The following is a 16,972-nucleotide window of genomic DNA, read 5'->3' on the forward strand; positions in this document are numbered from 1 at the left end:
GTGTATTCTGCCACTTTTGGGTGGAATGTTCTATAAATATCAATTAGATCTATCTGGTCTATTGTGTCATTTAAAGCTTGTGTTTCCTTATTAATTTTCTGTTTGGATGATCTGTCCACTGGTGTAAGTGAGGTACTAAAGTCCCCTACTATTATTGTGTTACTGTTGATTTCTCCTTTCATGGTTGTTAGCATTTGCCTTATGTATTAAGTGCTCCTATGTTGGGTGCATAAACATTTACAATTGTTATATCTTCTTCTTGGATTGATCCTTTGATCATTATGTAGTGTCCTTCTTTGTCTCTTGTAACAGTCTTTATTTTAAAATCTGTTTTATCTGATACAAGTCTTGCTATTCCAGCTTTCTTTTGATTTCCATTTGCATGGAATATCTTTTTACATCCCTTCACTTTCAGTCTGTAAGTGTCCCTAGGTCTGAAGTGGGTCTCTTGTAGGTAGCATATATATGGGTCTTGTTTTTGTATCCATTCAGCCAGTCTGTGTCTTTTGGTTGGGGCATTTAATCCATTTACATTCAAGGTTATTATCGTATATATGTTCCTATTACCATTTTCTTAATTATTTTGGGTTTGTTTTTGTGGGTCTTTTTCTTCTCTTGTGTTTCCCACCTAGAGAACTTTCTTTAGCATTTGTTGTAAAGCTGGTTTGGTGGTGCTGAATTTCTCTTAGCTTTTGTTTGTCTGAAAAGCTTTTGACTTCTCCATCAGATCTGAATGAGATCCTTGCTGGGTAGAGTAATCTTGGCTGTAGATTTTTTTCTTTCATCACTTTAAGTATATCCTGCTACTCCCTTCTGGCCTGCAGAGTTTCTGCTGAAAAATCAGCTGATAACCTTATGGGGATTCCTTTGTATGTTCTTTTTGGTTTTTCCCTTGCTGCTTTTAATATTTTTTCTTTGAATTTAATTTTTGTTAGTTTGATTAATATGTGTTTTTTTTCCTAGGGTTTATCCTGTATGGGACTCTCTGTGCTTCCTGGACTTGGGTGACTATTTCCTTTCCCATGTTAGGAAAGTTTTCAACTATAATCTCTTCAAATGTTTTCTCAGACCCTTTCTTTTTCTCTTCTTCTTCTGGGACCCCTATAATTTGAATGTTGGTGCATTTAGTGTTATCCCAGAGGTCTCTGAGATTTTCTTCAATTCTTTTCATTCTTTTTTCTTTATCCTGTTCCTTGGCAGTTATTTCCACCATTTTGTCTTCGAGCTCACTTATTCATTCTTCTGCTTCAGTTATTCTGTTATTGATCCCTTCTAGTGTATTTTTCATTTCAGTTATTGTGTTGTTCATCTCTGTTTGTTTGTTCTTTAGTTCTTCTAGATTTTTAAGTATCTTTTCATGTGCCTTTTGGCCTGTATGTCTTATTTGGAGAAATGTCTGTTTAGATCTTCTGTGACATTTTTCTTGTGTCTGTTCTTTTTTTTTTAAATTGTGGTAAAATATCATATAAAAGTTACCATTTTAAGTGTATAATTTAGTGGCATTAAGGACATTCACATTGTTTTGCAACCATCACCTTCATCCATCTCCAGAACTCTTCTCATCTTGCAAACTCTGTAGCCATTAAACACTAACTCCCTATCCCCTTTTCCCCCCAGCCCCTAACAACCACCATTCTACTTTCCAACTCAATAAAGTTGATTACTCTAGGTACCTCATATAAGTGGAATCACACAGTATTTGTCCTTCTGTGACTGGCTTATTTCACCTAGCATTATGACCTCAAAATGTCCATGTTGTATAATATGTCAGAATTTCCTTCCTCCTTAGGCTGAATAATACTCCATTGTATGTTTACACCACATTTTGTTTATCCATCCATTGATGGACACTGGTTGCTTCCACCTTTTAGCTACCTTGAAAAATGCTGCTGTGAACATGGGTGTGCAAATATCTCTTGAGTCTCTGCTTTCAGTCCTTATGAGTGTGTATCCAGAAATGTGTTACTGGCCCATATGGTAATCCTATGTTTAATTTTTTGAGGAACTACCACACTGTTTTCCATAGCAGCTGCCCTATTTTATATTCCTGCCAATACTACACAAGGGTTCCAGTTTCTCTCCATCCTCACCAACATTTGTTATTTTCTGGGGTTTTTTGGTTTTGGTTTTGATTTTGATAATAGACATCCTAATCAGTGTGATGTGGTGCACCTTTTTTTGATGATGTAAGTTTTTTAAATTATTTTTCTATTATGGTAAAATATATATAACGTAAAATGTACCATTTTAACCATTTTAAGTATACAATTCAGTGGCATTGATTAGATTGACAATGTTTTATAACCGTCACCACTCTATTTCTAAAATTCTTTCATCACCCCATGGATGAAGTTTTTAAAAGTGAATTTTAGACACTATGACAATTAATCCCCAAATACTTCAGTGTGCATCTCTAGAAAATAGATACCTTTTCCTATATAATACAATATTTTTATTGTAAGAACCTTCACTCACATTCCATTGGACAGAACTTACACACAGGGCCACACTCACTTGAAAGGGAGGCTGCTAATTATAGTGTAGTTGAGCAGCCACTTGCCCAGTTATAATGGAAGAAGGGAGAGTGGATTTTGATGCTATACCAACCTACAGTAATAAAGCAATGAAGACTTAATTGGTTCACATTACAAGAAGTTTGGGAGCTGGTGATATCGGGAATTAAATACAGTGTCTAATGATATTATCAAGGAGTCAGTTCTTTCCATCTGCTACTCTGCCATTCTTAGTATTTTGGCTTTGGGTCCTTGTGTTTGTTGTCTCATGGTTACATGATGGCTGCCATAGCACTAGGTATCATACTTTCACAACAGCATCCCAAGTGGGAAAGGAGAAGAGTGGGCAGAAAAGAGGCTTTCCATTGTATCTCATTGGCCAGGTGCAAGGGAGTCTGGAAAGATATTTGTCTAAGGAAAATGAGATAGCTATGATTGGCTTATACTGGCCATGACTTATACTCTTGGGCTGAACACATTGCTGTCCTGGGTAAAACTAGATTCTGTTAGCTAAGAAAAAGAGGAGAAATGATTGTTGAGTTGGCAATTATATCCGCCATATGTGGGAAATATTTTTATTATTGAAGATATAAATGGACTCTGAGGAGGATCTCAGCATAGAAATTCTAAGAGGTTATTATTGAATTGAAATACTGGAAGAAGGGACTTCCTTCTGGGATTATTCCGTGAATGGTGTGAGGACAGTATGTTCCATCTATTTCTGAGAAAAAGAATCATTTGGGCCACTAGCGTGAATGGATCCCTATAAGTCATTTGTCAACTGAATGAAAGTGATTGATTTTAGAAATCAAGAGCCCATTGAAGAAAAACCAGTCACCATTCGTTCTACATAGAAACTATCATATTCTTTTGGAGATGGCAATATTTTAAAGAATTCCATTATTAATTAATATATTGTTTCTTTCCAGTGCTCGTGGAAATTATTTTGGCTCAAAATTGACCTCATAGCTTGAATAGTATTGTTTATATCTGTATGATTAAAGGAAGTCATATATTTTTATATGACACCAAGTCACTCAAGCTATCATGCTTTCCCAAACTTAGGATTTTGAAAGCAAAATTTTAACCATCAGCATATTGAGTTTGCTGTATTGCAGATCTCTATGCTGACTTACATCTGGGACCCTGTAAACATTTTAGGGATGAAACAAAACAAAACAAATAGTCCTTGTCATTACCATCTATAATTGTAATTGAATTACAAAATAACACACGCTCTCCACATTTGTCTATGATACACATGGAAAATAACTCGAGATTCCCAGAAGGTTAAAAAAAAATCAAGGATGCTCTTGGTCCATAGACAGTGCAACAATCCTGGTCATTAGTGGGTGACTCGTTAATCTTTCCTGCTCCATACCAGCTGGCTCTGGGAGCAGAATGAAAAATTCCTTCGGCAGAGAGCTTATTTCCTGATAAATTACAAAATTTTAAGAAAGATAACTGAAGACCCCGAAGATCACTTGCAGTGGCATATAGTTAAGACCTATTGAAAAGCCATCAAATGTTAGGCACTGTTATCAGAGCCTTAAATGTATTTTCAACCCTCATAAAAACCCGATGAGTAGGTACTATTATTGTTCCCACTTTACTGATGAAGAAACTGAGGCACAGAGAGGACTGAACAACCGAGATCACACAACCACTATAGTAAGTGGCAGAGCTGGGATTCCAAGCCCTGGTAAGCTGGCTCCTGAGCCCATGAACTCTAGCTGCCTCTCACCACTACCCTAGGTTATACAAAATCCTTCCAATTCATAACAAGCAAATCGTTTCCAGCCCCAAAAGATATTATCTTAACTTTTGAGACATTTCACTGTCATAAGTAGTTTCTTATTAATAAAGTTTTAAAATCTGTAAATCAAGATGATACAATGGGCTTTCCTTTTCCATTTGTGGCTTGGAGGAGTTTTACCACCACCTGAAAGAATGGAAAGTTTTTCTTCAAGGATTATCATTGGTAACAGTATGCTATATTCTTTGACTTGAGTGGCTTCATTAGATTATACTATAAGAATCATCTGCTTGGAATTTGGTGATTAAAATTATGAATATGTGACCTCAACTTTATCAAGACCCGTTCATGTAGTTGGAGTCAAATCACGTTTTTCAAATCACGTTCATGTAGTTGGAGTCTTGGGTGCTGAGCAAACGTGGGCTTAAATAACACTTTGTTTCTTTCCATGAGATTGTAAATTTTCAAATGACCAAGGGTTCTCTTGAGCATTAAAGCTAGAAGACTTACAGAGGAACAAAAGTGTCGACAGCAGAGCCACTGCAAACGTTTGACAGTTCATTTTTCTCTCTGAGGAAGAAGGAACGCTCAGGGAAGCAGGGAGCAGATCGAGATTTTCAGCCTTTGACTCTGAGTGCTCAGCAGTCCCCACTGTGCAGTCCCACTCCTACCACAGATTCCATGAAAGAGACTGAAGATCGCTCAAATTTTGAGAATGCTATTTACTGGAAGAAAAGAACATGCAAGAGAAATGTACAGGGGATTAGCAGTACTGGCATTCAAGGGGGATTTGACCATCTGGATAACAGCTTTGCAAATCATTTGGGTACATGACACCATTTGGAGGGGAGTCTTCCAAACTGAGTCTAAATGCCAGAACCCTTTCGAGAAGGTTTATGCAATTCTGGCTCTTTTCCTCCTTTTGTCAGAAACGCATTGGGTGACATTGTTCCAGATATAGTTTACCATTTGGGACATGGAAGCAATTATCCTAAGTTTTTTCCTATGAGGTATTATTGGAAGATCAATATCAATGGGGTAAATATTACACAAAAATTTTAAAAAGTATAATTCAGAATGCACAGATAAAACTATCTTAGGAGTATGGAGTAGTCCTTCCTTCTTCCCCTCTTTCTTTAAAAAGGCAAGGAAAAATGTATCCTCATAGCTGGTAGGTACCATGTTGATGCAGCTCAGGGAAAGAGTGGAACTTGTCCTTGCTTGGAAATATAAGTAAAGTTTGTGTGACACTTTCTACTGTGATAGGAAGCATTGGGCCAGTTTATTTTAATGGTGTCTGGAAGCATGGGAGAAAGAGAACCACCTCTCAGTTTTAACTTTTAATTCTTAGATAACATCGAGGCAATGAAGAGAGTTGATTGAATAGATCTATTCATTTTTTTCTTTTAGAAGTACTTCCAGTCAAACATCTGAACTTGTCAAGCCAGAACACCTTATGAACCAAACCAAATCAAACATTCATCTCCTGGCATCTCCAGAAATCCTCCTCCAGCACAGAAAGTAGAGAGCATATCAGTGTTTTTTCTATTGCAGGTTCTTTGGTTACATTATCAGCTGGGTATGTGCTAAGGAAAGACAAATAGATTATTTTGGACAAGAAAAGTATATGTAGCAGAGTCCCCTTCTTTGGTTAACACAGTCCCACCAGGGAGGGAGAAGGAAATAAGAGCATCAAGATATGTCAGATGGGGTATTGGTAGGTTAACAAAACCAGAAGCCGGTCCTGAAAGAGCGTTTTACTTTGATTTTCTGGTCTCCATGGTAACTCAAAGGTGGGTAGGGAGGTGAAGTAAGTAAGGGAACTTCCCCCATCTACACACATACACCTCACTGTTCTGTTCTTAACCTCATACTCATCAGTTGACAAAAGAACCTGGCATGGTAGGGTGTATTATGGCTTAAATGTATGTTCTTCATTATAAGAATCTTCTTTACTACTTATTACTAAGTCAGAAGACTGACTTAGCTCATCACCTATTTCCTGATCCTTGTTAAAGTGATTTATAAATGGTCTAGGGTCTAATCCAATTGAATAAGACAATAGAAATCTATTGTTTAAAAAGACATAACCAGATCACAGATTTAAATGTAAAATTATACATCTTTTAGGGAAAAAAATACAGGCTGAAATCTTCGATATTAAGGGCTAGGCAAAGAGTTCTTAGGCTTGACATCAAAATCATGATCCACAAGAGGAAAACTTGGTAAGTTAGAACTCATCAAAATTTAAAAAGACAGTCTTTTAAACAAATAGTTCTGGATACTATCAAGAAACCAGAAAATAGGGAATTCCCTGGTGGTCCAGTGGTTAGGACCCCACATTTTCACTGCCAAAGGCCCGGGTTCAATCCCTGGTCAGGGAACTAACATTCTGCAAGCTGCACAGTGTGACCAAATAAATAAATAAATAAAATCTGACACAATCCCTGTTTAAATAAAAAAGAAAAAAAAGAAACCAGAAAATAACAAGTGTTGGTGAGAATGTGGAGAAACTGGAACCCTTGTATATCACTGGTGGGAATGTAAAATGGTGCAGCTACCATGGGGGTTCCTCAAAAAATTAAACATAAAATTACCATGTGACCACCAAGTACCAGCAATTTAATTCCTAGGTATATACCCAAAAGAACTGAAAGCAGGGACATGAATAGATATTTGTGTATGCTATATATATGTTTATAGCAGCATTATTCACAATAGCCAAAAGGTGGAAACAACCCAAGTGTCCATTTACAGATAAATGGGTAAACAAAATATGGCATATACATACAGTGGTATATTATCCACTACAGAAGAGAAAACCTGCAGGCCACAACTAGAGAGAAGCCCACACACTGCAAAGAAAGATCCCGCATGCCTCAACAAATGTCCTGCGTGCCGCAGCTAAGACCCAACACAGCCAAAAATAAATTAAATAAATACATAATAAAGAAAGAAAGAAAGAAAAGAAAAGAAATGAAGTTCTGATACATGCTACATCATGGTTGAACCTCAAGAACTTTATAATAAATGAAATAAGCCAGACACAGAAAGACAAATACTGTATGATTCCACTTACATGAGGTAGCTAGAGTAGGCAAAATCATAGAAATAGAGAGTAGAATGGTGGATACCAGGGGCTGGGGGAGGAGGGAATAGAGTTATTGTTTAATGGGTATAGAGTTTCAGTTCGAGAAGATGAAAAGGTTCTGGAGATGAATAGTGGTGATGGTTGCCCAACAAGATGAAGGTACTTAATGCCACTGAATTGTACACTTACAATGGTTAAAATGGTAAAAATTTTACGTTATGTATATTTTATCACACATACACAAAAATAATTTTTAAAAAGACCCTGTATAAGAGGATAGAGATGCTACAAACTTGAAGAAAATAATTTGCAAACTACACGTCCCAAAACAGACTAGTATCTAGAATATATGAAGAAATCTATACTGATCTATCTAATCTAGACTGTTTTTTTATTCTCAACTGTAAAAAAAAAGAAAGAAAGAAATCCAAGTTGAAAATGGGTAAAAGACAAGAATAGACCTTTCACTGAAGAGAGCATACAGATGACAAATAAGCACAGGAAAAGATGTTCAATATCACTAGCCACCAAGGAAATGCAAATTAAAACCACAATGAGGTATCACTATATGACTATCAGAATGGGTAACATAAAAAATTGTGATAACACCAATCAACACCGATTATTTAATGATAACACCAAATAGTGATATCGATAGTGATAATGATGTGAAGAAACTGCATCAATCATACATTGCTGGTAGGAAAATAAAATGGTACAGCTGCTCTGGAAACAGTTTGACCGAGTCTTTAAAAACTAAACATGTATTAGCTTTGCGCAGTGGCAATATTGTAGCCAATGAGGTTTATCCAAGGAGTGATTATTGCTAACTGAAAACTTGTCCCAATACCCCACCATAACGACTTGAAATATAGTCCGCAATGGCAATTTTTGACAGTCTCTATGGAGATTGAATAAAAAAAGAAAAAAAACTAAACATGCATTAGCAAATGACCCAGCAATTGCAATCTTGGGTGTTTATTCCAGAGAAATAAAAACTTATGTTCTGGAACTTCCCTGGTGGCGCAGTGGTTAAGAATCCGCCTGCCAATGCAGGGGACACAGGTTCGATCCCTGGTCCAGGAAGATCCCACAAGCCATGGAGAAACGAGGCCCGTGCACCACAACTACTGAGCCTGCGCTCTAGAGCCCACGAGCCACAACTACTGAGCCCACATGCAGCAACTATTAAAGCCCATGTGCCTAGAGCCTGTGCTCCACAACAAGAGAAGCCCCTGCTCGCCACAACTAGAGAAAGCCCGCACGCAGCAGCGGAGACCCCACACAGCCTAAATAAATAAATAAATATTTTAAAAATAATAATAATCAATTAAAAAAAACTTATGTTCCCACAAAAACCTGTACACTAATGTTCATAGCTTCTTGATTTGTAATGGCCAAAATCTTGAAACAAACCAGATATCTTGTAAGAGGTAAATCAACACACTTTGTCCGTCCACACCATGGAATACCAGCCAACAATGAAAGGTACCAAACTGTTGATCAACACAAACCTTAGATGGTCTCCAGGGAATTATGATGAGTGAAAAAAAGTCAATCCTAAAGGTTGCATACTACATGATTCCATTTGTATATCATTCTTGAAATGGTAAAATTATAGAAATGGAGAACAGATTAATGGGTGCTAGAGATCATTAAGGAGGGTGCAGGGGAGGGAAGTGGGTGTGGTTATAAAAGGGCGACATTAGGGATCTTTGAGGTGTTGGAACTGTCCTGTACCTTGACTGTAGTGGTGGACACATGAATCTACACATGTAGTAAAATTGCATAAACTAAATACACGTGCACACACACACACACACACACACACACACACACACAGAAAGGAGAGCATGTAAAGCTGGTGGAATCTGAATAAAGTGAAAGGATTATGTCAATGTCAGTATCTTGGTGTTGACATTGTACTGTGGTTATACAGGATGGGAAGACAGAGTGAAGGATGTACAGGATCTCTCTGTTTTCTTTCTTACAACTGCCCATGAATTTGCAGTTTTCTCTAAGGGAAAAAAAAAAGCATAACCAATGTAAACTTCCTGAAGAAGCACCAAAGTAGTTCCATTAGAAGCTAAATAATACAATTATCCATAGACTTATTCTTATCACCTCCCAAGGCATCCTTTTGGGTTAAAAAAGGGAAATTTCATCTATCATTAGGCAAGGGATACAGTATGGTTTTCTCATAATTTGGATATAAGGTTTCCCTATGAGAATTAAACTAGTACAACTAAAATAATTTAGTAGGAGAGTAGCCATTAGCCACCTTAGCTGCTTCCAAAACAAAATAAGAAAAGCAATGCATACTTAATGATAACCAGAGGGTAGAAACTTAAGAAGGTGGGCCTTCAATATATGTGTAAGAAAAAGGTATTAATTAATTTTTTGGAGAGTCATCTAAAGAAAGAAACTATTATTAATACTATCAGGAAGGGAGTCTGCCTTGTTCTAGAAAAGCAGGAGCCCAGAGAAGAAAGTGTTAGCTGTCGTGAGGCCCCTGCCTTGTCCTAACAGGTGTATTGATCTGCTTGGCAGTTAGAGTTTGGCAGGGACGCCACTTACAGAACATGTATTTATGTGTGAGGTACTTTCACCTGCCTTGTCAGTAATCCTCAGCACAACTCTACAAAATAGAAGTTATCTCCATCATTAAACTAAGGCTTAAGAGATAAATACTTGCCAGAGATCACACAGCTAGTGGAGTGGCGAACTGGGCTTCAGTCCTATGCCTGGCCATACCATTTCCAGTCCTCCATACTGCTTCTCTGTAAAGGAAATTAGCACACAAAGCTATTGTGCTTGATGCCATTGGGTCTTAGAATTATCTCATTAACTCTCTTCACTCTAATTTCCTGCTTCAAAATTTGATTTTCCATATAGACATTCCTTAAAAGGGAAGCCCATGTGAATATTAACCTTTTGGCAGTTGCGTTTTTCACTGTATATCAGTAAGTGACACTGTGATTTACTCACCAGCCTAGTGTGAAAATGGTTCATAGGCATGAGTTCTTCTGCAGCTGATTACTCTGGGATATGGGAGCATTCTGTACTGTAAAATATAAGATGCTGAACTTGGGTTAACTTCAAGGTACCACCCACCCTGTGAGGCCTCAGTCTTTGATGCCCTTCTCCCTCTCTTAGAATTCAGTCTTCATGCGGCAAGATGGGGAAATGGTGTTGCTGATTTAAGTAACTGGCTCAGGCTTACAGAGTCAGTTACAGGCAAAGCGAAAGCTGAGAACTAGGTCCCCTAACTCTTACTCCAGTGGAACCCTTTTGGCTGTACTCATCTTGTCAGAGTGCCCTATTTCAGGGGCAGATCCAGAAAATTGGTTACATGCTCAGTGAACATCCCTATTTTCTGTACTCCCTCTGCATCTTGGCTACTGGTGGAATTATTTTTGTTAGCATTATTGATAGCTCTATTATGAGCCCACAATTTTCTGGACATAAATAAATGAATAGACACTGAAAAGTCATATTGTATATGTTTAAAATGTTCATCATTTTCGACATCGTATAAACTGGGCAGCCATGCACCACTGGCTCAGATAATAGCTTTTATATATTGCATAGACTATTACATACAAAGAGTTACACTCATTAGACCTCAGTATTTCCACTGCCCGGTATAGTACCTGGCACAAGTAGGTTGTCAATACCTGTGAACTGGATCAGATTGGATTAGACTGAATTAAATTGACTGAAAGTGGTTCTAATGTGTTTCGACTCCTAGATCCTGTAATTTATTTAACACCCCTACCCAAGTCGGTGTTTACACTACAGCATGTCTGTTCAAAGACACATTATTAGGTCCAGTTGTCTGTCCCCTGATCTGAAAGATCTACCTAATCAGGTAGGTCAGTTCTGGGAACTAAGACCTTCCTGAGACCTCGCAGATTACCAGCCTGGAAGGGAAGGCTGTGTTCTCTCTCTGTTCTCAACACTCGGAAGGGCCAGGGAGTCTCAGCACATGAAAGCAGGTATTGCAGAGGTGCTCAGAAATGTGGCAGCGCTGGTTCAAACCCAGTAAGCGACTTTTTTTGCAGTTAATTGTAAAACCCCAAATAATGAGCAGTGATATTTCCTTAGAGGTGCCATTTAATCACTTTACCCTTCTCTTTGTCAGGTCACCTGCGGAAGTCACTAGGGCACTTTATTTTCTTGAAACAGGTTTTTTCTTTTGCCTTAAGGATTGTTGGCATCCAGAGTCTCAAATAGATTTTGTCCGATGGCTTTGGGCAAAGAAGGAAAGTGATAATTAGTTGTTTCTTTCTGTTCTGTACCAATAACTTTTCACAGACACTTCTGAAGCTTCTGGTTTTCACTTCATTTTTGTGGAGAACTTTTTATTCATATGTTTTTCTTTTAAAATATAGTATACAAAGTACCTGACATCTGTATCCTTTTTGATTGTGTTGGTTGCAGCGAATTTAAAGTTATACACAATACATTGTTTTCTAGAGCATTTGTCTTTAGAGTCTTCTGAGATTGTTGCTCGATAACATGTCATGAGGAAAGTTCAGATTTCCAAAGCATTTGTCATTTCTTCCTGCGCTGCTAATTTGTTTAGTAACCATTTGTTTCTCACACTCTTGTCTGCCAAGCTGTAGACATAGGTACATGCCAGATCCATAGATCCATAATCCATAAATGTTAATAATAGCAGTAAAAGTAGGTTGGAGTATGCCTTTGATATCTAGCTTTTCTCCTGAAAGTCCTAAACCAGACTCTCTGGTCTTTTCTTAAATACACTGATGCTTGTATAATGATACACGTCTTCAGGAGAAATTTTCCATCAGTTCTTAACTAATACTCTGGAATATTTAAACTAATGATAGAAAACAGTCTTCCATGTTGCTTCCTCAAGGGATTTCCTACCTGTGTAGGTAACAGTAATGACACTGATTTGAAACACGGATTCATAAAATACACTTTTTTAGATTAAAGTAAACTTCCATTCCATCTTGAAAGAGTGAGATCAATTTTTGCCTTAGTTATTAACACCTGTTCACTTTATTTCAGGGGTACAGGCATGGATGGGAAGAAATGCAGCATATGGATGTTTTTACCCCTTGTATTTACCTTGTTTACTTCAGCTGGATTGTGGATAGTGTGAGTATTCTCTTATTTAAGGACTCAGGTGCAATGTAGATAAAAATGTCAAGTGTTGATAGTATGGTTGCCCCTTTGTGTCTGCAGACTGCACATCCTTGGAGTCAACCAACTGCAGATCAAAATTATTCGGGGAAAAAAAATTCCAGAAAGTTCCAAAAGGCAAAACTTGAATTTGCTGCTCACTGGCAACTACTTACATAGCATTTACATTGTATTTACAACTATTTATATTTTATTAGGTATCATAAATAACTTAGAGATGAAAGTATACAGGAGGATGTGCGTAGGTTACAGTTGACCCTTGAACAACAGGAGTTTGAACTGCGAGGGACTACTTATATGTGGATTTTTTTCGATAAATACTACAGTACTACATGATCCATGGTTGGTTGAGTTCGAGGATATGGACCCTTGGATGTGGAGCTGACTATGGGACTTGATTACCCACAGAATCTGGTGTCCACTGTTGGTCCTGGGGCCAATCCCCCACAGATACAGAGGGACAACTGTTCATATTCATATGAATGTATTTGTAAATACTTTAAAATAATGTTTACTAGTTCAATCATGCTAAATTCCCCATTTCTCTTCCCTTCTTGTTTCACCCAAAGTAAATAATAAGAGCAAGTAATAAATTATGCAAAGCAGACGGTGAAGAATACTGGTGATGTGGACTCATTATTTGCAAGATTTGCTAATTTGACACTAACATGCTAGAAAGATTCCATTCACAGCCCCGTTCATAGTCCAGTTTTTTGGTGTGTGTGACTGGGTCTGGTACGTTTATAAAATGGGTATCATTACATTAGAAGTCTTGCTTATCACAAAACATTCCCACACTTGCTTATTTCAAGTACTGTTTACTTCTAGAAAATTATTTTATTTCCTTGCAGTTCATTAAGAAAGGTGGACACGTATTCCTGAGAAATTAAAAACTTTGAATCCTAATTTTAGTTTGCCCAAAGTTGTATAGTCTTATTTCTTTGTTTCCCAGTTTCCAGATTATAATGATTACCATTAATTAATTGCCATTAATTTTCTTTTGAAAATTAAAGAAATACTATTAATGACATTTACGGTTCAGAGGGCTAGGTGAGCTATAGGTAAAGCATTGTAGTAAAACAACATTTTCCCAGTTAGAAAAAAATGAATATGATTTAATGTGGTTAGTCCAATAAAACTGGGAAACAAATGATTCTTGGGTTTTTTTTACATTACTTTGTTTTATACATTTTTTTGTTTTTTCTTCATAGATACTTTATAGCTGTGGAAGATGACAAAATTTTCCCATTAAACTCAGCTGAAAGGTAAAATTTATCTCTGGGTAATTCTTTGTTCATCAGTAGATTTAACAAAAACTTTGCCACTGATGAAGTTAAACTATGCACAAGTGACCATGCTTTAACCTGAGCTTCTGGGTTTTCTTCTGTTATCTAGGAAACCTGGTGTGAAGCATGCACCATATATAAGGTAACTTGATAATTCTCTTCTGATCTGTTGGATCTTAGGAAAATTTAGGGTGTATTAGTTCTGGCTACTAGGACAAAGTAGCATAGACTGGGTGGCTTCTAAACGTGAGAAACTTATTTCTCGCACCTCTATAGAGTCTGGAAGTCCAAGATCAGGGTGCCAGCATGGTCAGGTTCTGATGAGAGCCTTCTTCCAGGTTGCAGACTGCCATCCTCTCATTGTGTCCTCACATGGCAGAAAGAGGGCAAGAGAGCTCTCTAGGGTCCCTTTTATAAGGGCACTAATCCCATTCACCAGGGCTCCACCCTCATGATCTAATCACCTCCCAAAGGCCCCACCTCCTAATGCCATCACATTGGGGGTTAGGATTTCAGCATATGAATTTTTAGGGGACACAGACATTCAGTCAATGGCAGAGAGTTATCGATTTTACTATAGTAATAATAAAACACTTCCTGTTTTTCAAGTATTGCAGGTGATGAACCTCCTGCAAGCTGTGTGTTTAGTCAAAGTTATGGAACATGGCAGCATTCCTAGGTAAGAAGAGCATAAAGAATGCTTTATGTGCTTTGGTATGTTTCTTTTTTATTTTAAATTCTCCCAAACCCATATCAAATGTATGGTGGGCTTAGTTGATAATTCGGTGTCATATCATGTCAATATGCTGAAGAGGGCTTTTTGTTTTGAGGGTCTTTTTTTCTCATAAATCCTTTTACATTCACCTGCTTACCTTACGTTTTCTTTTCCCTTTACCATCTTTAATCATTTCAGCCAATTCTTGACTTTATTTCTTTTGCTGCATGAAATAATATATTTCATGAGCCATAAAATCCTGCATGAGAATGTAATATTGTGCAATATGTTTGCTTTAAAAAGAATGCCTTATTTTTTCCTTCACTGGCAAGGATGAAAAAATGCTTAGGCTCTGTGATAAATATTGATGTGTGTAGATATTGTCTTTAAATCTAAAGGTCAGCCTTAATATTAGGGTGATGCTCTCCCCTGCGCCTATACACATATCAAGCTGGCAAATGGAAACATAGGTTAAAAAAAGAAAGAAAGAAACCTTTTGTACTCATGTCTGGCCCCAATTCCCCACTTTTCCTTTAGGGACCAAGGCCCTCATTTAATATTCTGTCCCCTTTGTACTGTTTCCCTGGGGATCGTGGGAACCAGCCATGCTCTCTGCTTCCTCCAAATGACCTTATAGCCCATCTCCTCCAGGCCAGGACTCCTCGGTGTCTTTCAAAGGGTCAACCAGCTACCACCACTGGCATATTGTTGGGTCGGCCAGTGACAGCTAAATTTTTCAACAGTGGTTTTCTGGAAGTGGTTCTTTTGCATAGTGAGACTTTCACTCCAAGTAAGAGAGAATGATGATATTATTACCGAGGGAGTATTGGCACCTGTCCCCCAGAGAGGTGCCCTGTTATTTCATCTATTTATAAACGCCCCACAAAGAAATTTCTATTCACTCTTACATGTTCCTTTTTAATGTTTGCTGTAGGAAAAGGGAAGACCTGTAGAATTCCCTGGAAAATCAAGGGAGACGGTTGGTCCAACATGCAACACAGGCAGAATCTTAGTTGGTTCAGAAGGCTGATAATGTGAGAAACATGGAGAATGTTCCCTGTGAGGCACCAGGGGAAGTGCTAGTGGGTCCGGTTTTGTCCTCACTGCCTTTAGCCTCAAAGTTGCCAGGAGCTGTAGACTCACTCTTTTTTCCTAGTCTTGACACTACTCTTCTGAAGAGCTCTAATAAACATATTCATGCTAAAGCATAAATGACCTCTAAGGAGATATTTGCATTTAATAGAACACAAAGTCCCAAGGGTGAATCTGGACTTGCAGGGTCAGGCACCCTTCCCAGCCCCTCTGCAATCACACCACGTAGGCCTGCAGGTTGGTACAGACTCATATGATCATCCCCACGGAGCATAATAATAACAATAATTAATGACAGTCACTTAATATTCCAGGCATAATGCTAAGTGCTTGTTTTATGCTTTGCATAATTTATTACTTGCTCTTATTATTTACTTTGGGTGAAACAAGAAGGGAAGAGAAATGGGGAATTTAGCATGATTGAACTAGTAAACATTATTTTAAAGTATTTACAAATACATTCATATGAATATGAACAGTTGTCCCTCTGTATCTGTGGGGGATTGGCCCCAGGACCAACAGTGGACACCAGATTCTGTGGATAATCATGAAAACAAGTTCCCCTCTTGCAGATGACATTCGTCATCATCTGACTCTCCAGTCCTCCCCTGCTCCACCAAGAAGCAATTAAGTTTTTACTAGCTTTTGCTCTAAGGTATTGCAGCATCCAATATTTATACTTTATTATCTTTCATCATTTTTAGTGCCATCTGGTAAACACAGAACTGATTAAGATTAGTGTTCAGTGGGAGTGAACCAACAATTATTTATCTGGGAATGAAAAAGTATCAGTTTACTAATGATTCTTGCTCTAAACTGTGGTTGCTTTTGTCTCCCCAGGCCTATCCCTCTTAGACCTCAGGCTGTTACTTTAGACGACATCACTGACTATAAGAAACAACATAGACCACCTATAAATCACTGTTTGTTGGCAGCTGTATAGATTATAATTTACAACCTACAAATGAGTTGGTATAACATTTATTAAAATCAGTTAGCAAAGATTTTATATCTTTTTGATGGACTGATCAAAGATCAAATGCTCAGTGATTTCCTTATAGAATTAGTTATGCTTTTTGTCCTGAATCCACACTTTCGTTTCTCCTGGGGGGTGGGGTGTAAAGACCTAAGACAAATTTCTTTTTTTTTTTAGGTAAGCAGTGGATTTATTTAGAGAGAAACACCCTCCACAGACAGAGTGTGGGTCAGCTCAGAAGTCAAAAGGCCCCAGGTCACAGGGTGGTTAGTTTTTATGGGCTGGGTAATTTCTTTTTTTTTTTTTACTTCCTAAATTTTATTTATTTATTTGTTTGTTTATTTCTTTTTATACAGCAGGTTCTTATT

The 16,972-nt window shown here is 37.7% G+C and overlaps 1 protein-coding gene and 1 non-coding gene across 2 annotated transcripts in view; both read left to right on the forward strand.

Moving 5' to 3' along the window:
- TMEM150C (transmembrane protein 150C) overlaps window positions 1-16,972 on the forward strand; it is an 89,862-nt gene that overhangs the window by 60,423 nt on the left and 12,467 nt on the right. The window contains 5 exon segments of the mRNA XM_036853907.1: window positions 12,401-12,490; window positions 13,747-13,800; window positions 13,931-13,963; window positions 14,431-14,473; window positions 14,476-14,500. Of these exon segments, the coding sequence (XP_036709802.1) occupies window positions 12,411-12,490; window positions 13,747-13,800; window positions 13,931-13,963; window positions 14,431-14,473; window positions 14,476-14,500 (235 nt within the window). The 5' untranslated portion in view covers window positions 12,401-12,410.
- LOC118896224 lies at window positions 8,130-8,270 on the forward strand. The gene has a single exon (XR_005020132.1). It is a non-coding gene; the product is annotated as a U4 spliceosomal RNA (small nuclear RNA).

This window comes from Balaenoptera musculus, chromosome 5 (assembly GCF_009873245.2).
Source record: "Balaenoptera musculus isolate JJ_BM4_2016_0621 chromosome 5, mBalMus1.pri.v3, whole genome shotgun sequence".
Lineage (NCBI taxonomy): Eukaryota > Metazoa > Chordata > Mammalia > Artiodactyla > Balaenopteridae > Balaenoptera > Balaenoptera musculus.